This window comes from Monodelphis domestica, chromosome 1 (genome assembly GCF_027887165.1).
Source record: "Monodelphis domestica isolate mMonDom1 chromosome 1, mMonDom1.pri, whole genome shotgun sequence".
Taxonomy (NCBI): Eukaryota; Metazoa; Chordata; class Mammalia; order Didelphimorphia; family Didelphidae; genus Monodelphis; species Monodelphis domestica.
This window is the reverse complement of record NC_077227.1, coordinates 335,104,193-335,128,277: the sequence shown is the minus strand read 5'-3', so window position 1 is coordinate 335,128,277 and position 24,085 is coordinate 335,104,193. Positions and strand designations below refer to the sequence as shown.

The 24,085-nt window shown below is 35.3% G+C and overlaps 1 protein-coding gene across 3 annotated transcripts in view; it reads right to left on the bottom strand.

Annotated features, from left to right (window-relative positions):
- Positions 1-24,085, bottom strand: part of LOC100024614 (serpin A12-like) — a 277,260-nt gene that overhangs the window by 9,789 nt on the left and 243,386 nt on the right. For 2 of the 3 annotated variants that reach the window (XM_056811322.1, XM_016426581.2), the window contains 2 exons: positions 13,702-14,349; positions 11,816-12,086 (listed from right to left, as the gene is read on the bottom strand). In XM_056811322.1, the coding sequence (XP_056667300.1) occupies positions 11,816-12,086; positions 13,702-14,338 (908 nt within the window). In that variant the 5' untranslated portion in view covers positions 14,339-14,349. Of the gene's footprint in view, positions 1-11,815; positions 12,087-13,701; positions 14,350-22,563; positions 22,755-24,085 lie in introns of those variants that run through there. The other variant, XM_001375789.4, reaches the window with a different exon arrangement.

Sequence of the window (24,085 nt, the reverse complement as noted above, 5' to 3'; positions counted from 1 at the left end):
TTTCTTTAGCACTCTCAATTTCCAATTCACTAACTTTCCTCCTTCACTGGTCACCAGCTCAAGACCCTCTTTTCCCTTATAAAATCCTGCAAGCAAAATCCTGGTTCTATCACATATTATCTGAGGGCCCTTGAGTAAGCCACTTAACTTTTCAAGGTTTCAGTTTCCTCACTGGTAAAATTAGGGCATGGGATTTTATCTTCTCTAAATATCTTTCATAGTTATATATACAATATATAATATTATATATTATTTATATTATTCAGATTTATTTACTAGGCTTATGGTCCTTTGATGAATTTTCATTGTCTGAGCTTCAGTGATACATCTGAACTTGAGAACATCTTCATGTATATAGTCACTTAGGGGAGATATTAATTTAATAATAACCAAAGTCCAAAGCTAAATAAAGGCTTATAATTTTTCTCTATATGACCCACTTATCACAAGACTATGTGTGTGTATGCATGTGCATATATGTTTAAGATATCCTAAATATGATCATCATCCCAAACTACTCTACTTTTAAATTCCTAAACTCTCAATTTCCATCCCCCCTCATCTTATCCTCTTGTCCTAATTCTTTGTCTAAATCTGTTTTTTTCTTCTACTCTAGAGCCATAAAATACTACTAGAATATAGAAATAAACTATGTTCACTGTACCTGTTACACATGCATACTATTGGACATGGACTGTGTCTCCACTCTATATCAGGAAAGCAGTGACTATCTCTCCTTGAATCATATCACCTTAGAAACACCAAAAACTTTCAGACCCCCAAACTAGGTTAGAAAATAGTACAAAAAAGTTCCCTGAAGCTTGGAGCAGTGCCTCCCCATCTCCAGGTGAACAGAACCCAACTTTAACACATTTTTAAAGTCAAGAAAAAGGGCAGAAAAATGAGCAAGAATCAAAAAAAGAACTTGACTATAATAAGTTGATATAGTGGCAGGGATGTCATAGGGTTAGGGTTAGGGTTAGGGTTAGGGTCTAAAAAGCACTCCTTAAAAGGCAGAAATTACAAGATGGAAAAATAGATACCAAAAATCACTGAGGAAAATTATCCTTTCAATATTAGAATTGGACAACTGGAAGCTAGTAATATCATGACACATTAAGAAACACTAAAACAGGGGGCACCTAGGTGGCTTAGTAAATTAAGAGCTAAGCCTAGAGATGGGAGGTCCTAGGTTCAATTCTGATCTCAGATACTTCCTAGTTGTATGACCCTGTGCAAGTCACTTAACCCCAGTTGCCGAGCCCTTACTGCTCTTCTGCCTTAAAGACAATACATAGTATCAATTCTAAGTTGGAAGGTAAGGGTTTAAAATAGAAAAAAGGAAAAGAAACAATAAAACAAAGTCAAAAGAATAAAAAAAAGAAGAAAATAAGAAATAGCTCATCAGAAAAACAGCTGGCCTGGAAAAAAAGATCGAGGAGAGATAATTTAAAAGTTATGACTATCTGAAAGTCATGGTTTAAAAAAAAAAGAAAAAAGAGCCTAGACATCACATTTCAGTACTGCTTTAATATCTTAGATCAAGAGGATAAAATTGATATCGAAAGAATCCACCAATCACCTCCTGAAAGAGAATCACAAATGGAAATTCCAAAACCCAGAACTCCCAGGTCAAGGAGAAACTATTGCAAACAGCCAGAGAACAGCAATTCAATTATCATGGAGCCAGAATCAAGATCATAGGAGATGTAGTGGCTTCCACATTAAGGAAGCAGAGGGCTTGCAATATGATATTCCAAAAGGCAAAGAGCTAGGAGTACAACAAAGAATAATGTACTCATAGAAACTGAGTATAATCCTTCAGGAGAAAAAATGATTACACAAAAATGAAATAGAGGACTTTCAAGCATTCTTGACAAAAAGACTAGAGCTGAATAGAAAATTTGATATTCAAAACAGAAGACTTAAGGTAAATATGAAAGAGAAATCATAAGAGACATGATAAAGTTGATTGTTCACATTCTTGTTTGGACAGAGGATCCATGTAACTACTAAAATCTTTATCATTATTAAGGCAGTTAAAAAGTGTCTACCCAATATGGAGACCAAAGAAGTGAATAGAATATGTTGGGATGATCTCAAAATAAAATGAAGAGATGAAAAAAAGGGGTGCACTGGAAGAAGGGAGAAATAGAAGGTGTAAAAGTTTCAGACATAAAAGAGGTGCACAAAGAAGAGCTTTTACAGTGGATGGGAAAATGGGTGGTAGTGGGTTGCAAGGAATAGTTAAACCTTACTCTCACCAGAATTAGTTTGAAGAGGGAAGAATATATATGCACACTCAGTTGGGTAGAGAAATCTACCTTACCCAACAGGGAAATAGGAAGAGAAGGGGATAAGAAATATGGGAGCGGGAATGATAAAAGGAAGGGTAGATTATGGGAGATAGTAGTCAGAAGCAAAACAATCTTTTGAGGAAAGACAGGATAAAAGAGAAATAAGGATAAATGGAAGAAAATGGAATGGAGGGAAACACAGTAATCATAACTGTGAATGTGAATAGGATGAGCTAAGTCATAAAATGGAAACAGGTAGCAGGATAGATTAGAAACAAGAATCCAATAATATATTATTTAAAAGGGACACACTTGAAACAGAAAGACACATAAAGATTAAAATAAGGGGCTGGGGAAGAATTTATTATGTTCAACTGAAGTAAAAAGGGAGAGGTTTTACAAGCATGATCTCATACAAAGCAAAGCAAAAATAGATCTGGTTAAAAGAGATAATTAGGGAAACTTTATTTTGCTAAAAGATACCAAGATAGTGAAGCAATATCAATAATTTCCTATTGTAAAGTTTTCTGATATAGTCCTGTCTCTCAAATATATGTGGAACTGAGTCAAATTTATAAAAATAAGAGCCATTCCCCAATTTGATAAATGATATAAACAAGCAGAAGAAGAAAAAAAAGAAGATACTCTGAAGTATCACCGCATACCTATCAGAAATGACAAATGCTTAAGGGGATAGAGAAAAATCATTACACTAATGAACTGTTGGTGGAGTTGTGAACTGGAGTAGCGATTCTAGAAAACAGTTGAAAACTTTGCCCAAAGGTATATAAAACTGTGTGTACCTCTTGACCCAGAAATTGCCCTACTTGGTCTGTATTCCAAAGAGATTAAAGAAAAAGGGAAAGGATCTGTATATACAAAAACTGTAGCTGTTCTTTTTGTACTATAAGAAATAATTATGGGGTTGATTTTAGAAAAAAAAATGACAAGGCCTATATGAAATACTGCAAAGTTAAGTGAACAGAAACAAAATCATTGCACACAAAAACAATAATATTGTAATGATGAAAAATTGTAAAAGATAATTCCAAAGGACTTATGATGAGAAAAAATGCTCTCTACCTCCATAAAAGAAATTGATAAACTCTGAATGCAAATGGAATATACTTTTTCACTTTAATTTTCATGCTTTTTTATGATGTGACTACTATGGAAATATGTTTTGAAAGATTTTATATGTGTAATTGATATATTTTTTTGTCTTTTTTAGTGATTTTGGGAGGAACAGGAAAGAGGGAGAGAATTTAGAATTCAAATTAAAAAATAGAATGTTGAAAACAAATTTTAAAAAATTGTTTCAAGGAAATCTTCAAATTGTTGTCCAGTCATTTCAGTCTTGTCTGACTCTTTATAACCCCATTTGGAAGTTTGGTTGTTTTTTTTTTTTTTTGGTGAAAGATACTGTAGTGATTTGATATTTCCTTTAGCAGCTGATTTTATAGATGAGGAACTGAGGCGAACATGACCTAGTGATTTGCCCAGGGTGACACAGGTATTAAGTGTCTGGAGCCAGATTTGAACTTATGGTAATTAATCTTTCTGATTCTAGGCTCAGCACACTATCTCTTGTACCACTGAAGTTGGTAAAATAATCCTAAAGATCAGGAGATAGACTAGAGTTATATATATATATATATATATATATATATATATATATATATCTGGGTATCATCTGCACAGAAATTATCTTTAACCCTATGGTAGTTGCTTAATCACCAAGAGAAAATGTAGTGAAAGAATAAAAAGGTTCCCTGAACAATGAGTGTCCACAATACAAGTTACCTGGGGGGTGGGAGAGAGGGGAACACTTGCCACCAGAGGTCTCCTTCTTGATGGGAATTTCCATCAGCCTTGCGAAGGGAGGGAGGCAGAGGAAAGCTATTTGGAACAAATATTACATGATAATTTGGTATATTCAATATTCAGGCTAAACCAGAAATTCACCTATTTTCCCTCGATTTGACTGGGTGTATCTCAGTTCAGCGAAGACCTGTATAGGAATTTTGAACAATTGTTACCGATAAACTGAAATCCTTTAGAGATGTAGAAACTTCAGATTATGCAACTTGACTATTTCCTCCGAGGATCTCATGAGAAACAGAGGGTCACAGTGAAATGTAGCTACCAGAAATAAAAAGGACTCAGAAAAAAAGAATAGGGTAAACTTAGAACCTAGAACTAGAGAATTATAAAATGCCAGAGCTTGAAAGAACCAAGAAATCTTGTTTCATTTAAAACCCTCAAAGTTGACCTTCCTAATTCAATATTCATAATGAAGAAAGAAAAGAAGTAGTAGCTGCCGCAGGAGGAGCACTATAGCAGCAGCAACAACAAGAACCTTCAAAAAACTAAACTGAAGATAAAGCTTGTCTTGATAGAAGTGGGGGAAATGGCCCTCCCTTCTTCTTTTTTTTGGTAAAAGTGGGAGATTAAATGTATGAAACATGGCATATATTATCACACTCAGCTGATATGTTGACTTTGTTGACCTCGATTATTTTTTTCCATTTTAAAATTCTTTGTTACAAAAGATGGCTAAGGTTGGATGGGTAGGAAGAGGAAGCAGACACATATTTGGAAATAGCAGTGATATAATATAGAAAAGAAAACAAGAACTTAAAATTGTTTAGAATTTCTAAAAGAGAGAGCCTGGCAGCACTCATCTCTGTCATTTGATTCTAGTCAGAGGTTGGAGAATATCCCCATTCAGAAACTTGGCTCTGTGCTGCTTTTCTGGTGACCTGAATGCAAACCTGTTGGGCTGCCTTTGCATGTCGGGTGGCCTATCCTTTGGGTGTATTACATATTTTTCAAATAATTGTGATTTTATCTGAGAACATCTGCAACAGTTAGGAATATTTTTTCCCCACCAGACAGAGACTTATATTAACCATAAACATCAGATAGCTTTCCATAGATCATATGGCCTTGGTAAATATGACTAAACCAGCATCAGGTTATGCAAGGGCCAAACAGCTGGGCACAGCTGCCTGTGTGTATTTCCTTTCTAACTTCACATCATGGCACAGAGCCAGGAGCACTGGGTTGGGAATGAGCAAATCTGGGTCTGCTCTTGGCTCTGTCATTTGACTATTCTGTACTATGAGCCTGTATAAATAACTTCCCCTTTCTGTCCCTTAGTTTTCTCTTTTAGAAAATATGAGGCTGGGCTATTAGATGTGTCACACAACACAGGCAGCAAGTAACCCACAAAATTCTCTAGCACCCTGAAATCAGGTTAAAATGGAATTGGGAAATTTTTAACAAAATAAAAAAGAAATATAAGAGAACATAGATAATGTCAATTTGTGGCATTGTGAAGGCAATATTCAACCCTCTGGGATTTGTTTTATTCGAGTTTGACACCATTGGACTACATAATCATCTTCTCACTGAAGTCTAAGGTCTATTCCAGGCTTGACATCCTGTGTTCTGTCTGTCATTCTCTTATATGAAGCAAGAGGCAGTGTGATGTAATGGATAGAGAGATGGCCTGAAGGTCAGGAAAGATGTGGTTGTATGCCCAGTGTCTCTCATATACTGGACGTATGAGCCTGGGCAAGTCCCAGGTTGAGAGAGACAGAGAGACAGAGACAGAGAAGGAGAGACACCAAGACAGAGAAACAGGGACAGAGAAGCAGGAAGGGACAGAAAGACACAGACACAGAGAGACAGAAAGAAAAAGAGAGAGACAAGAGACAGAGAGATGATCATGCTTATAGTGTCCATTTCACAGATATGTTATGGAGAGAGTACTTTAGAGGTATGGGACATACATAAAGAATACAGAGAAATTTGGGAAAACATACAACCTACTACAAAATGAAGTAAACAGAACAAGGGAGAAAGTATAATGACTATAATGAAGGAAATGGAAATGGAAACGGAAGAGGGATAATCCCTGGACTGTACTATACAGTCTTGTTCTTTCGCTAAGCAAACATTATCCTTTGCTGAAATGGTATAATAGTTCCGTTTGGTAGATCTTCATATGAGGGGTTCTATGGAAGATGACTGGTCAAAGAGTCAGGAGGAGCTCTTTAATCAATGAGTTAGTTATAAGAGGAACTAAAGAGAAATTGTTAGCTCTTTCCTTTGGAAATTTCTTCTTCCTTGGATTTTTGACAAGGGAAGGAAAAGTATTTCTCCTTATTACACCTCCCTTCCCCTACTACCTGAACCAGCATTAATGGCAATATGCATCTTGAGCACATGGCAATGACAATCAGATTATCACAGACCTGAGACTGAGCTTTAAGTGTCTAATTGTTTCTTCTACTTTCCTGTTTCCTTCCTGGGGCACAGACTAGCAAATAGTGATCCTCAGACATTTCTCTTTCCAAGCTTCTAGTAACTTCATGAGTTTCAGAAATTGGTGTTTTCTCCTCTTAGATGCTGACTATGGAGTGATTTCCGTAATAAAACTATTTTATACAAGGAGAATTCCATAGCAGAAGGACCCAAGCCAGGATCTTGGTTGACTAGGATATCTAGAACTTGAGAATTACTTGGAGATTGCAAACCTGTGGTAAATCTAAAAAAAATCACTTCTACCATTATTCCAAGATTTCTTTACCATCTAGGAGAGTATAGAAAGTGCAAGGGGTTATTGTTTTATGTTTTTCTGAATGTGTTAACATACTTCTTTGAGTCCTATAGTGTCATAAACAGAGTCCTTTCCAGAAAAAGAAATTAAAATTAATAATATGAACATTAGGCATAGCTTTATAGGTTTGTTTCCACAGAAAATGCTTAAGACACCAAAGAATTCAGTCATACATCAACAAAGAAAAACATGAATCAAATATCTTTTCACTTTCATTGTACTTTTCAAAGAGATACAGATAACTTTGAAAGACTGCTGAATAGGTACTTGGCATTCACCTCAAATCCACCGCATTGTTTAGAAAGCTCATAGGAGCTGGATATCCTAGATGGCCAGGGCATGACTTGTTTATGTTGCAGTGCTTCTCTTGTAGAATCCCCTGGCAATGGTGTCCCTTTCCTCCAAAAAGATTTGCTACTTTGGAAATCACTTGTCGCTGGGTTGCTGTCATCTCTGGATCAAAACTCTCCATCTAGAGAACTTAATAGGTAATGGCCATAGTTGAAAACTGCTATGTCTCCAGATTGCTGGTCAATAGCAGGGAAGGAAATAGAAAATCAACGTTGGCCAAAGATTCAGGCTCACCTAAGATAACCCATGTTCTTGTTGCCTTGTGGTTCTAGTTACCATTGCCACAGGGGAAACAGAGGAAAGAAATTCTCCTCTTCTTTGCTGGAAATGTAAGATACCTCTTCTTCACTCTGTTGCTACCACCTTAGTACAGCTACTTCATTACCAAACAGTTAAGCAAGTAAAATAGCTTGCTATTAGATCTTCTCACCTCCACTCTTTCTAGCCTGCATACAAGTGGGTATTCCACTACACGAGGCAGCTTAAGAAGTTCCTTTTTACATTGAAGAGAAATGTGCTACCTTGTAGCTTCTACATTTTGGTCCCACATCTACCCTTAGGAGTCAAATACAATAGATCTAATCTATTTTCTACATTATAACTCTTCACAGAGGCAGAGCCAAGATGGCAGTTTAGCAGCAACAAAAACTAGAACCATTCTGAGAATCCTCCCAAACCAATCTTAAAATAGCAGCTCAAATGACAAGAGTCAGAAAACCAGCAAAAAGACAGAATGTGGGGATCTCCTACAGAAAGCAACTTGAAAGGTAGGCAGAGAAAGTCAATTTTCATGGAATAAGGGGGGAACATAGAGGAGTGCAAGCAGACTATACCCCACCTACTGCAACAGGTTCTAAGCCAGGCCAACTTCTGGATGCCAGGACCTTGCCTAAACCAACAGCACAGTACCCCCACACCCACCCCTTGAAGTCCCAAGCCTTGGCACCAGCCCACAACGAAGCCCCCAAATTCCACAGTGCTTAACCTTTTCAAGATTGTGCTTCAGTGAAGCCCCTAGCCCCAGGGCAAAATAGCTCAGAGTGCTGAGTCCTGTAAGCCATCAGCAGAGGAGACAGAATCAGCAGTTTTCAGAACTCTCAGTCCACAGGCAAAAAAAGAGGTGGGAAACTGAGCAAACAGCAAAAGAAACACCTAACAATAGAAAATTTCTATTGAGGCAGCATCAAATCAGGAGGGGATGATGAGAACAAAGCAACCATATGCCAACGTTAAGAAAAAGGGAATTAGTATCAGGCTGTAAACCTTAAAATTTCTTAGACTTATGAATGTTGGAAATTTCCCCATTGGGAAATTTCATACTGGAAAAAATTTCCTACTGATAGTAAGAAACTCTATTGGAATGTGAAACCCTAGGCATGGGAGGGTCCTTCTCCTCCCTACCTAAGACTACTTTAGGACAGAAACCTTTTGCTAAACAATGGAAAGGGCTTTGACCTATGCTTAAGCGTAGAACAGGAAGTTCTTTGAGTCATGATTGATTTTAGAATTGATACAATAGAGATACTTGGAATGACAGAACCAGGTCTTGGAACTTACAATCTCCACCCTACTCAGTCCTAACAGGATTTAGGAAGGGCTGCAGCATAGATCAAAATTTAATTATTTGAGAATATGACCTTCAACAGACATGTGCAAAGGGGAAGACCTCTGGGAGGTCCTGGGTTAAGCTAGAGCCACCATTGGCACAGGGAAGACATGGACAGTGATTGGTAGATGTGAGAACTGAGGGGAGGGAACTTAGATGGTTTCCTTAAAGATAGCAGGGTCTGAGGACTGAAGGGTGGTTGGAGAGGTTTTGCTCTGAGAGGTGGTGCTCTGAGAAGCTTGCTCTGAAGGAGGCTGAAGGTGGAGGCCCCTGAGACTGTTTCTCCATTTTGGTCATGTGAGTGATAGGGACTGATCTCTTTTCTTTGCCTCAGCTATCTAAGGGCTTGGGCCTTTTGGCCCAGCCTAAACAGAGGGGGTATTTAAGCCCTATTCCCTTCTCTCTCTCTCTCTCTCTCTCTCTCTCTCTCTCTCTCTCTCTCTCTCTCTCTCAATACCTTTCTTCTTCCTGTTTGTAATTAAACTCCATAAAAGGTTGACTGCTGACTTGAGTTTTCATTTAGGAATTACATAGCTGAATTCCTTGGCGACCTTAAATTAATATATATCAGTCTTTTAAAGTGATTTCCTTGTCACAAGGCCCAGGAAAACTGAAAATGGAGTTACAAAATCAAAAAAGAGAGGTGGAAGAAAAATGAGAAAAAGAAAAAAAAGTAATACAAAAAGAAAATAACAGCTTAAAAAGCAAAATTGGTGAAATGGAAAAAGAGGCACAAAAGTCCTTATGAATAAAGAATAAAGTTTCTTAAAAAAAACCAGAATTTACAACCTGCAAATAGAGGTGAAAAAATCCAAAGAAAAAAAGAGTTCCATGAAAAGTAGAATGGATCAAATGGAAAAGGAAGACCAAAAGGTCATGGAAGAAATTCTTCCTTAAAAATGAGAATTGGGCAAATAGAAGCTAATGACTTAATGAGACATCAAGAAACAATAAAACAAAATCAAAAGAATGAAAAAATAGAAGAAATATTAAATATCTCATTGAAAAAAAAAGACTTACCTTGAAAACAGACCCGGGAGTGACAATGTAAAAATTATTGGATTACCTAAAAATTCATGGTAAAAAAATGCCTAGACATTATATTATAAGAAATGATATTTAAAAATGGTCCTGATATTCTTGAATAAGAGGTTAAAATAGAAATTGAAAGAATCCATAGATCACCTCCTACAATAAATCCCCAAATGACAACTGCCAGAAATGTTATAGCCAAGTTCAAGAACTCCCAGGCCAAGGAGAAAATATGGCAAACATCCAGAAGGAAACAATTCAAATACTATGGAGTCCCAGTCAGGATAACTGTAGGAGGGGAATAAGAAAACTGGTGGTGGGAAGGGGAGTAATACAAGGGAAGGGGAATGGAGGGAGGGGTTAAAAGCAGAACATTTATGTGGAGGGACAGAGTGAAAGGAGAAAGGGCAGTTTTAAAAAGGGAAAACAAGGTGGAGGGGAGTACACAAATAGTAATCATAACTGTGAATGTAAATGGGATGAATTCACCCACAAAATGGAACTAGTTAGCAGAGTGTATTAAAAACCAGAATCCTACTATATGTTGTTTATAATAAACAAATTTGAAGCAGGTAAACACACACAGAATAAAAGTAAAGGATATGAGCAGAATCTATTGGGCTTCAACTGAGATAAAACCTCAGAATGGTTCTCTTTTGTATTGATGATATTGAGAAGGGAATATAAAAAAAGTAAGAGGGCCAAGAAAGATTAGGGAAATTACATCACATAATCAGGATGCACAAGTAGTCATCCAAAGAAAGAAGGAGCAGATAGGGAGAAAGACTGACACTTGAACCCCACTCTCATCTGAATTGGTTAAAAGGAAGAAGAATATGCATGAAAACACACACATGTGGCATTGAATATCAAAATACATTTCCCCAAACATGGAGAAGGGAATCAGAAGAAATAAAAGGGAGGTAGATTAAGAGAAGGATCATACTTAAGTATGTACAAAAATATTTTAGGTCTTTTTAAAGTAGCAAAGAATGGGAATATCAAGAGGTATTTATCAATTGGGCATGAACAAGTTATGGAACATATATATGTATGTATAAATGTATACATACACACATATATGCATACATAGTATGTGTATCAATAGTTTCACAAGAACCAATGTGAATTCTTAAAATAGAACTTAGAACCTACCTAGGAGGACTACTCACTCCCAATACCTATGCCAACTTCCACCTAGAGACTTTTGGTCATAAAAGAGGCAATATAGGATAATTTAAAAATTAGAAATGGCTTTTTTTCTTCCTTTTTTGTGTCCTCAGTGCCTATGAAGACAATGTGGAATAATGTATAGAGATCTGGCCTTAGAGTTAGGATGATCTGTCTTTGAGTCCCACATCTGATACTTATAGGCTGTGTGACTATGGGTAAGTCCCTGGACCCTTCTGTGCCCCCAACTATGCTTGAAGACCATAAGTTACAGGTTGGTACCTGTTAGGATCAGTAGAGAGTATTTCTCTGGGCTTTCTTTACTAATGAAATCACACAGGTTGGTTAAAAAAAATCCCTAATGGCTAGCATGTGCTGTCACTTAATATTTTGGTGATTGATTGGATATGGCGTTTGATGATATTTAAATTCCAAAGCTGCAATTTTTTACTTATAGGGCCAGGGGTGAGTCATTTCCTTCAACTGTTTTCTCCACTGTAAAATGAGGGGCCTAATGATATATCAGGGCACTAGATTATAAGCTCCTTGAAGGTTGGGACTATCTTTTGCCTTTTTTGTGTCACTAATACTTATCATGGTGTCTAGCACATAACAATCAATAAAAATTGATTGATTATATGTCAGTCTACTTTATTCTAAAGGTCATATCACACTATATTTGAAATGGAAACTTGAACCAATGGAGAGGAATGCACCCAAATGTTTTATTACCTGAGTTTTAATGATTGACTCATTTGGATCAGCTTGTCCTTATTGAGTCCTTCTTCCACATTCTTCAATTTTCCCTTGTCTGGAAGTATGAAAAGTCCTGTGACATTTCCCTTAAAAGGTAGTTCTAGAATCCTACAGGAGAGCTCCTCATCATAACCATTTTTGTACTTGCCACCTCGGTACATCATAGGGACTTTCACCGACCTCCCATCAATCAAAAAGAATTCATCTTCTTCTGTGTCCTTTGGGTTAAACTTCTTTTCCCATTCAGCTTAAGAGTGAAAACAGGGAAAAAAGGATGACAGGTAAGTCTAGGATAGAAGAGTTTAATGAAGATGATGAACATTTAGTCACAGAATACACAGATGTGAACGAAGCTGGGGATGAAATTGAAAACCTAACAAGACTCTTTGGAGCTAGGAATGGGGTGATAGGGTAGAACACATTACAAATAATGTGACACATGACCCAATATGATGACAAACCTTGCCCATGTAAACTTCGACATATTCAGTGTTCTTGATTTTTTAGGTGACCTTACTCTCTTCAACAATGCAGTCTATAGCCCCTGCATGTCTCATAGACATTGCTCTGGCCAGAGAATTAATCAGCTTGTGTTCAAACTCTTGATGATAATCTCTCTGAACTTAGCCATGATGCTTCTCACATTCACACTTTATTGCTGGGTCTGTTCTGGCAGAAGTTGTAGGTAGGGACTTCAAGAACCCTTGGTCACCTCCCTTCAGTGAACCATCTGATGGAATCATAGGATTAGAGGAAGTTGTTAATGCATGATCATTCTTACATATTCACATGCAAATATTTCTCTCTCTGGCTCTGTCTGTCTCTGTCTCTGTTTATATCTGCCTCTCAGTGTATCTCTCACTTCTTCCTCTTCCTTTCTTTTCCTCTCTCCTCCATCTCCCTTTCTCCTTTCTGTCTTTCACTGTGTTGTTGTTGTTGTTGTTGGTTTTTTTTTTTTGCATAATGGAATTCTCTGTCTGTCTCATTTAAAATGGAGAAGGGATCTTAGACACCATCTAGTTCAATCTCTCTCATTTTCTAAAAGAGGGAACTAAGTGGTTAAGTGACTCAACGAAGTTCACATGGGCAGGAAGAGACAGGAAGCACAAACCCATGTCTTTTGAATTCAAAATTCAGCATTCTTTCCCAATATACCATGTACCTCTTGTTTAGTTCAATATCTGTTTCATTTATATCAGTACTAAAACAATAAAAACAAAATAGTACTGTGACACTTTTAAAAGTTTGAGTTGGAGTTATTGATTTCATCTTTTTGGTTCTATGCTTTCAAATTTGGAGAATTTATCAAGTCTTATATATATCAAGCCTTTAGTTAAACATGTCTGTGTTCCTGGAAATATCCTTAGGTCTGGAGTCAAGACTGAAGCTGATGGCTGCTATATGTGCAGCCTTGGGCAAGTCATCTCATGGAATGGAAGGAAATAGGCATTTGTTAAGCACCTACTATGTTCTTGGCACCATACTGAACACTTTACAAGTATCATCTTTTATTTAATCTTCACAATAACCCTGGGAGGGATGTGCTATTATTATTTTATAGTTGAGGAAACTGAGGCAGACAGAAGTTAATTGACTTGCCCAGTGTCACCTAACTAGTAAAGGTCTGAGGCTGCATTTTGAACTCAGATCTTCTTGAGTTCAGGTACCATGCTCTATCTACTATGCCGTCTACCATCTCTAATCTATCTCATTTCTCAGAATCTTACATTTCCTCATTGTTAGGAGGGTGATAATAACAACAAATATTACCTGCCATTAGGTTTGTTGTGAGGCTCTAATAAATAATGGGTATGAAGTATTTTTATACTCTAAAGTCTTAAATATTTTTATAGTAGGTTTACCTTGAAAGTATATATAATTAATCAGAAGCAAGGATGTGCCTGAATCCAGATTCTTTACCATGTTAGTAATTTCCCCATGGGTTTCCTTGCTGATATAATTGTTGATTTGTCCAATGGCTTTCTTAGGATCCTTGAGGTCCATAGAAATGACATCTGCTTCATACACATTTCTAATATCATTCAAAAAGCTTTTGTGGGTTCTCAGCTCTTTCTCAATGAATACAGCATTGCCCAGGTGAAGCTTCAGATCTCTGCCAGGTTGGTTGAGACTGTGAATGAGGTAATGGAAGCCTTGATATATTTTCTTTGGGGGCATTTTATTTAGGTTTAAACTGTCAATTAGCTGAGACAGAGTGTAATCCTTTGCTCCCATTGTCAACATGGAGAAACTTGTGGAAACACTCAGAGGGGAGAAGAAGATGTTCTTATCTTTGCTTCTTTTGGCCAAATCTTGATACATTTTACATGCAAACTCAGTATTTCGGCTGACAACTTCTGTTTTAGCTTTCCTCTCCTCTGACTCCTGGAGATTAGCTTGGTGATTTTGGGCAGGGGGTTTCTGCTGATGAAGACCATTTATGGTTAAAAAAAGTCCAGTGAAGAGCAAACCCAGAATGAAGTTGATTTTCATTTTCATTGAGAATTATTCTGTTGAAAAACAGATAAAAAGTGAGTAGTGGAAATAATGCAGTGAATTCAATTATTTCATAGCTAGAAGATACTGGAGAAAATATCTAGACCATTGACCCCTTTGGCAGTTAGTGAAACCCATGAACCCCTTTTTAGAATAATGTTTTAAATGCATAAAATTAACTGCATAGAATTATAAAGGTAACTACTTTTATTGAAATAGATGTTCAAGTACAGGACTTAAGAGAAATATAAAAAGATAAAGAAAGGGAAAACTTAAGGGATTCAATAAGGTTAAATTGTTGGGAAGATGATATTTGAAACTCTTGAGAATTTTATAATTATTACAGCAGTTAGAAGAAGTATACTCCATAGCCAAAGGGTGTGGGAATAAGCTACCTATAATGACATGATATCCAAAAAACAATAAGGGATGAAAAAGAGGATCACTGGCAGCACAGTGAAGGAAAGGTAGAATAATTGTGCACGTGAATGGGATGAACTCATTCATTAAATGGAAGTGGATAGAAGAGTGGCTTCAAAACAAGAATCGTATAATATATCATTGACAAGAAACACATTTTTACCAGAGAAACATAGAAAGTTAAGGATAAGGGCTGGAGCAGAATCTATAATGCTTCAGTGAAAGTTAAAAAAAAAAACAAAGTTAAAAATAGATCTAATTCAAAGAGATAAGGAAGGAAACTATCAAAGATAATGAAGTAATATCAGCACTAAATATATATGTACCAAATGGTATAAGTTTTTGGAGAAAATAGTAAAACTATACTAGTAAGAGAACTGAACTTTCTCAGATATGGATAAATGAAACAAGAAAGAAGTTGAGGAAGTGAATAGAATTTTTGAAAAGTTAGGTGCAACAGACTTTTGGAGAAAGATGAATAGGAATAAAGGAATATTCTTTTTTCTCAGTTACATGGCACTTGCTCAAAAATTAAACATATAGTACCACATAAAAACCTTGCCACTAAATGCAAGAACACAGAAATAATAAGTGCATCTTTTTCATATCACAATGCAGTAAAATTACATTCAATAAAGGGCCATGAAAAAAATTAAAAATTCTTTGAAAACTAAACACATTATAAAGAATTAGTGGGTCAAAGAACAAATCAGAGAACCAGTCAATAATGTCATTAAGGGAATGACAACAATGGCATAACATTAAATTTTACGAGATGCAGGAAAAGCACTATTTAATGGAAATTTTGCATCTCTAAACAGTTATATTAATAAAATAAAGAACAGATCAATGATTAGGCATACAACTAAAAAGACTTAGAAGAACAATAAATTTGAAATCCCCAATAAAATACCAAGTTGAAAATCATGGAAATCAAAAGTAATTAATGAAATTTAGAGTAAGGAAATTATTGAACTAATAAATAACACTAGAAGTTGGTTTTATGAAAAAATAAATAAAATAGATCATTGATTAATTCTGTTAGAAAAAGAAGAAAACAAATTCAAAAATGAAAAAGGGTGAATGCATCACCAAAGACATGATGAAAATAACTCAATAACTACAAAAAGTAGAAATGAAGATGTACACAAGGATAGGAGACCAATTAGGAAACCATTGCCATAGTCCTACATAGTTTAGTGAAAGAGAATTGTATTCAGAATCAAGACATCTGATTTTTGAGCCTGAGTTTGTGAGAACCTTGAACTAGGAGGGGAGCCACGGAAGTGGAGACTAATGTGAAAGAAATGAGGAAATGACAAAAAGACTTGGGAAGTGATCACATATGGGGGTAAGGGGTAGGGAATGGAAGTGAAGTGCCAAGGATGACATGCTGGTTGGGAATTTGGGTGGACAGAAGGATGATGATGCCTTGAGTAGAAAAAGGCAATTTTAGAAAAGGGTTGGTACTAGGAGAATTTTATTTATTTATGTTGATTACATGTTGGGTTGGAAATCTTATGGGACCTCCATTTCTGGACTTGAGTTTAGAGAGAGACTTGGGCTGAATATGTAGATCTGGAAGACATTTGCACAGTGATTCTGATTGAATGGAAGCTGATGAAATCACCAAAAAAGACAACATATAGAAAAAAATGTAAATGTTCAGGCCTTGAAGGACATCTATGGTTAGGGGACATGAATATTAGTCCAACAAAAGAGACTCACAAGTCGAAAAGAATGAAGACTAAGAAATAACTATTGTAGTTAACAATTAAAATATTTTTGGGAGAAGCTATGTGGTTTAGTGGATAAAGAGTTAGACTTGGAATCAGGAAGCTCTGGGTTCAAATTTGGTCTCAAACATTCCCTAACTGTGTGACCTAGGTAAGTCACTCAACTCCTTTGCCTAGCCCTTTCTGTTATTCTGCCTTGAAACAAATACTTAGTATCAATTCTAAGACAGAAAGCATACATGTGTGTGTTTCTATGTTTATCAGTAATCATATGTATATATGCTTGTTTAAATTTTTTAAATTTATTTTAAATTATTTTTTCATTGGTTACATGATTCCTGTTCTTTCCCTCTCCTCTTCCCTCCATGCTCCCAGAGCTGACAAGCAATTCCACTGGGTTATGCATGTGTTATAACTTGATACCTATTTCCATCTTATATACTTTTTGTAATAGAATAATCTTTTAAAACCAAAATCTCAAATCATATATATAGTGGTGAATTAGTGTAATAGAGTAGGTACACAATAATTGGTAGTAAATAACTATAGCAATCTAGTCTTTGATGAATCAAAGATCCAAGCTTTTGGTATAAGAATTCAAAATTTGACAAAAATTGATGTGAAAACGTGAAAGCAGTTTAGATAAAACTAGGCATAGACCAATATCTCCCACCATAAATCAAGATAAGATCAAGATGGATATATGTCTTAGACATAAATGCTGAAATAAATTAGGAGAACATGGAAAAATGTACCTGCCAGATCTATGGATAAGGGAAGAGTTTATGACAAACAAGAGAAAGAGTAAATTATAGTAAATAAAACAGATAATTTTGATTACATGAAATAAAAAAGCTTTTGTGCAAACAAATGCAACCAAAATTAGGATAGGGAGGAAACTAGGAAATTTTTTTTGCAACATTTCCCTGATAAAAGTCTCATTTCTCATATAGAGACAACTCAGTAAAATTTATAAAAATAGAGCCATTCCCCAGTTAAAAAATGGTCAAAAGATGTGAACAAGAAGTTTTCAGAAGAAATCAAAGTTATTGTCACAAAAAAATGCTCCACATCATTACAGATGTGGAGCTAATTAAATGCTAATTAAAACAACTCTGAGATACCATCTCATACTTATTAGATTGGCTAACACAATAGGAAAGAAAAATGACAACTGCTAGAAGGGATACAGAAAAATTGGGACAGTAAATGCACTGTTGGTGGATTTGTGAACTAGTCCAAACATTCTAGGGAACAATTTGGAACTATGCCCAAAGGGCTATAAAATGGTGCATACATACATATCTTTTGATCCAGCAACACCACTACTAGGTTTATATCCCAAAAGATCAAAGAAAGGGGAAAAGGACATATTTGTAAAAAATAGTTACAGCAAACCTTTTTTTGTGGTACCAAAGAATTGGAAATTGAGGGGATGCCCATCAGGGAGAGAATAACTGAACATGTTCTGGTATTATGATTGTGATGGAGCACTACGGTGCCTTGAGAAGTGACAGGGAGGACGGTTTCAGAAAAACTTCTGAAGACTTATGTGAACTCATGTAAAGTGAAGCAAGCAGAACCAGGAAAATTTGTGTGCAACAACAGCCAAATTGTAAAGATGATCAGTTGTGAAAGACTTCACTACTCTGTTCACATCAATAATCCAAGACAATTCTAAAGGAGTTTTGGTGAAAAATGCTATCCATCCCCAGAGAGAACTGATTGACTCTGAATGCAGACTAAAGTATAATTTTTAAATTTTTCTTTATTTTTATTATTTTATGTTTGTGTTTTCTTTTGCAGTATAGCTAATATGGAAGTGAGTTTTGCATGATTTCATATGTATAACTGAAATCATAATGCTTGCCTTCTCAAGGAAGGGGGAGGATTGGAAAAGAGAAAATTTGGAACTCAAAGTTTCAAAAATATTGTTAAAATGTTTTATGGATGATTAGGAAATATTTAATGAAATAAATAAAAATAATACGTCCTTCACAGCCTGGCTTCTATCTTTCTAACTCATGCAAATATATTTATTTGCTATGTGTTTGTCTTTGCTATTAATTAGGGTATTTTATGCCTTCATAGACAACTTTTAATTACTTATAAATTCTCAGTTTAGTTGTCATGTAATGGTAAAATATGTCATGACAATTCTTTATTTCTTCTTTGTAGTGCTATTATTTGGTTTATTTTTAAATTTTGTTAACTTCTCCAATTTAAAAAATTATTATGGTTAAAGGTTAAAAAGGTACTCTTCTTCCAGTCTCTGATCAAAGTAGCCTGCTCTCTTTTCTTCATATATTACACTCTAGTTCACATGCCTTTCTAGTGGATGATCTCTTGCCTGGAATGCACTCCCTCTCCATCTCTGCTTCAGAGAGTTCTTTTCTTCCTTTAAGATACAGCTCAAATACTACCTTCTGAGTGAAACCTTTCCTGTTCCCCTCAACTGCTAGTGCCTTCTCTCAAAGCACCTTGTATTTAACTATTTGGTAAGTGTTTATATTTATTAAAATATATAATCTTACATAGAAAGATTATTTGTACATTAATATATAAATATGTGTGTGTGTGTATAAGTGTGTGTGTGTGTGTGTGTGTGTGTGTGTGTGTGTGTGTGTGTATCCTTGTCTCCCCATTTGAACGTAACTCTTTGAGGGTAGGGGTTATTTATTCCTTGTACTTGTATACATAGGGCCTGGAAAGTAATAGATATCTATTAATTGAGCAAAGGAAAAAAGAATAAGACAATGATTTAATATTAAAATGGTTACTAAATCCTATTAATCTACTGCCATTGACATGACTCCAATATAGGTCTCCATAACTATTCAACCAGAATATGGTAATAGTTTGTTATTAAGCAAACAAACTTAATACAGTTAAAATTAGGAAGAGAAACAGTTAACTGGGGAAAAATGTTTGCAGAAAATTTCTCTGATACAAGTTTCATATATTAGATATATAAGGAATGGGTTTTAAGTATATAAGAACAGGAAGCATTCCCCATTAAATAAATGGTGGAAAGAATATGATCAAGCAGTTTTAAAAGGAAGAAATCCAAGCTAGCAATAGCCATATTTTAAAAATGCAATAAATAATAATTATAGAAAAGCCAATTAAATTACTTCTGAAGTGTTATGCTCATCAGATGGGGAAAATATTTATTAATGCCATAATCATGTAATTCTCTTTATCTGTTTTATCCTTTCTTCATTTAGGCATTAGGATTGATTTTTTTCAGTGAAGGTCAAAATAGTATTTTCTTTCTCAGTTTTTGAGAATAATTTTTATAGTATCAAAATTCTTATTCAAAAGTTTTAACTGATATAAATCAATTTTTCCAGAGTATTTTTTCTGTGGGTTATTTTTCAACTGGTTCAATTTCCTATATTCATAGTAGATTACTTAAGATTGTTATTTTCACTGCTATTAATTAGAGCTTTTTATGCCTTCATAGATAATCTTCAATTACTTTTGAATTCTCAGTTTAGTTGTTGTGAAATGGTAAAGTATGTCATGATAATTCTATATTTCTTCTTTGTAATGGTATTACTTGGTTCATTTTTAAATCTTGTTAACTTCTCCAACTTAAAAAATTATTAAGGTTAAAGGTTTATCAATCTTGTAATTTTTTTTGAATGAGAACTTGGTTTTTATCAGTCTTTGGGATTTTGAGTTTATTTCTTTAATTTTCAAGATAGCCTCATTTTGTGCTTGTTTGGGGATCATTTGTTGTTTTAAAATCTTTTTAATTAAATTGAATATTTGATTAATAAATTTCCTTTTTTCTCTTTTATTAATTGTTATGTTAGGAATGCTATTGCTGCATCCCAGAAATTCTGATCTATTTCATCATTATCATTACCTTTCATATAATTGTTAGTTGTTTCCATGGGCAAATCTCCATTCAGATGTGTGTCTGTTGCTTATGTCCTCTGCACTAATCGCAATTGTGATTGTGAAGTCCTTAAGGATAAGGACTTTTGCCTCTTTTTGTATTCCTGGGGCTTAGCACAATGTCTGGCACACATACTAAGGACTCAACCATCAAGGTCAGCGAATGAGCTTAGAGACATGATAAGATATGGGTATTATAGCAGAAATATTAAGCTCATAATTTACAGAAAATAAATACAAACGAATATCATGAACCTTAAAAGAGTTAACCTTAAAAAAGGTTGCTGAATGATGGAGATAAAGACAGAACCTGGAAATGACAATAGAGAGAAAGAATATTCCAACTCCTTGACCTTGTCCAGTGAGCCAAGGGAAATGAGTGTAGGTGTAGCCAGTACTGAAAAGAGTGGCTAAGGAGGTTGTGTTGTTGGGGAGGTGGGAGGAGTCAGATTCTAACTAGTAGATAACAACTAGTACTTGGAGGGAGTTGGAGAGAAAAATGATTAGAGTAAAGGGGAATTTTTTTTTGACACTGAAACAAGCATTCCAGAGGGCACAGTAGAATTGCCTGGGCAAGTCAGACTCTGAAACTGCAGGTCCTTGGTGTCTTTTCTTCTTCTGGAGGGTTCTCTCAAAATTTATGGTAGAACAGAGCATCAGAAGTGGATAAGTCACATTATTGGTCACCTGGGGTGTATATTATATAATATCTCCAATGATTGTTTTTCTAAGCTTGTTCCTCATAGCTTATAGTGTCTCAGCTAAGTTGATATATCTGGTACTGAGCTGTTAAGGTCTTTGCTTGGTGACTGAGTGGGCTCCTCACTAGTGTCAAATATTGTTTGACCAATGGGTACAGTTGCTTATGGGTTGAGCCTGACAGGTCCCTTGCATTTAGACTGCAGCAGGACTGGTGTGTGTAGGTTACTTGTTTTGGACTGGGCCAGTCAGATTGTTCTGTCATTAAGTTGCAACTAAAAGGCTGGACCAAGTAGATCTCTCAATCAGTGGATTCTTCTCAGGGCATAGTATCTCTGCTGGATGTGTCGATCCATTGAACTACTGAGATTGACTTTAAAGAGAAGCCAGCTATAGGCTCAGCTGGACAATATTACTTTCTTGCCTAAAGTAATTTGGTTCTATTTTCACCTATTGTGCTACTTTTTCTTTCCAGGAGGGCAGTGACCTTAGCCTGAGATTGTCTTCTTTGACTCCCTCAGAGCCTCCATATAGGAGATCTAACTTCAGTGGTTTGACAATTCTTCCTGGTTAGAAACTTATTTTCTCAGTAAGTGTCTCTTGGCTTTTGGTGATCTGTCTTAATTCAGTCATTTCTGCTTATCAGACTTATTTGGTATCTTATGCAGCTTAGAGCTTAAAGACAAATCTAAGAAGAGAAGCATTGCTAGAAAGTGAATTTAATTGTCCTTTTTGATCCACTTGCTTTGCAATTGAATTTTTCAAATCTCAGATCTTTTCTAACAGCTTAACAGCTTATTTTGTTTCTTTTTATATTTCCTTTCCTTTTATATTTCAATGTTTTTATTTTCAGTTCTTTTAGACCTTTCAGCTTTGATGAAGCCTTTCCAGGGAATTAGGTTACACAGATTTAAGATTTTATTTTTATTTTTCTTTGCCCTAGGAAATGGTTTGAGGTACTGAGAAACATGGATATTTTTCAATGTTCCCATTCATATGATGCCATAAATATTTTAGGTCTAAATTCTCCAGTGGTTTGTTCACTTATATATATTTTGTCTTTTGTTTACACTTCTGTTACATTTATCTAGATTTGAAAGAAAAACCTTTAAATCTCTCTACTCTTAGTCTGTTAGTGTCTATATTTTTGGCAGTTCAATTAACATTTCTTTTATGAATTTAGATTCTATTTAGTATGTAAGTTTAATAATAGTAGCATTTAATTTTTATGATTAATTTAATTAATATAACTTATCTCTATTGATATTTAAAATTTTACCTTTGCTTTGTTTGGATAGTAGGAGTGCAGCTGCTACTTTTTTGGATTCATCTGATAAATAGTAAATTTCTTTCCTATCTCTCATTATGTAGCCCAGTCCTTCCCTTCTCCCTCACCATGATAAATTTCCTTCCCCAAAGCCATTCTCTCTCCTCCATAGGACCACCATCATTTTGGGTGCCACTTACCTCCAGTAACTGACACATATTGTTGTTACACATATTGGATGTTACCAGTGGAGGCACACTTTCTCAGAGTACATGGCTTTCCAGTGCCCTTGGAAGAGTGTTAGAGAGGGATGTACTTCACTATTCAACCATTTCCTCACCAACTGTCATGTTGCCTGGCCCAGAAACAATGCTCTGGAAGGCTTACCCCTTTCAAGCCTGGACCTCCTGTGCTGGATTCTCTTTGGGATGCTGGACAATTGTATCAGTTACCCACTACCTCTGGGTCTAGGCTTCAATCAAATTTCTTCACCAGTCATTTTTAGTCATTTTTCTGCCTTTGCTTTTATATTTGTACCTCTAGAAATTAATATAGTATTTGGTACATAATAAGTGCCATGTGTTTATGTGTATATGATTTATATATATGTGTGTGTGTTTTTATATGTGTATGTATCCATTTACTCATAACTCCCCTCAGATTAAACACATTATGAACCCCCCATTTACCATCACAAGCATATATTGCTTATCCCATAGTAGTATTCTTTGACACCCCCCCATCTGAGTGAGATCTCTTTGTTCCAAATCCCAGACTCCATCTTTTCACCATGCCCAGCTTATGTGTGCATCACTTAATATACTCTGCTGATCACCTGCCCTTACTCATTTATGAATCCCTTTAGTCTGTAATTTTATCTTAAAAATACAATAATTCAACTGTGAGAGATTCAAGGAATTTCGTTCCTGAATCTTCAGTTTTGTTTCTTCATCTTCCCTTTTCTTGTTAAAGATTTAAATTCAACTTAAATCCTTATATCCTTGGACCCTTTTTATTTCTTGATGATCTTTCTATGTTCTTTATAAACTCCCACTTTTCCTTTTCTCTTCTTTAGAGAGAACTTTTTTTCTTTAAAGTAGCACTTGTTAACCTTTATGTTTTTTTGAAAGTTAAGTATAATGCTCTCCTGTCTAGTTTTGTTTCAGGAATTCCTCTTAATTTCTATCTTTTTTCATTGTTGATTAGACTGATATTCATGGGGTATTTAATTTGGGGTTTCAATATAACTCCTTTGTTTTTCATTCTTCAATTTTTCATGGCTTTGGAATAATGTTTTGTGATTTAGATTTCCTTTCCTTTATATTGAAACTCTTCTAAATACTCACAAATTTTGCTATTTTTCATTGTAGCAGTTATATTTAACCACTATGTTTTCTGGAGTTTGAAGCACAGGGTTTTTGTTTTTTGTTTTTATTTATTTATTTATTAATTTTGCTTCCCTGGAGGCAATTTATGCTTTCTCTTGACTGACGCTTTTTTTTTTGGTATGGATTTTTGTATGGATTTGAAAAAAAATTCTCATTCAGATTTTTAAAATTTGTCTTGTTCTTCTGGAAGACTTGTAGTCTTTAAATTGTCTCTATACACCTTGTCTTGGGTAGAATTAATGTCCTTTGAAAATTTTTTTTGCTTTTATTGTGCAAGATTTTTCTCCTCTTCCACTCTAGTTTCTGTTGAGGAAAAAATGTCACCTCTCTCTTT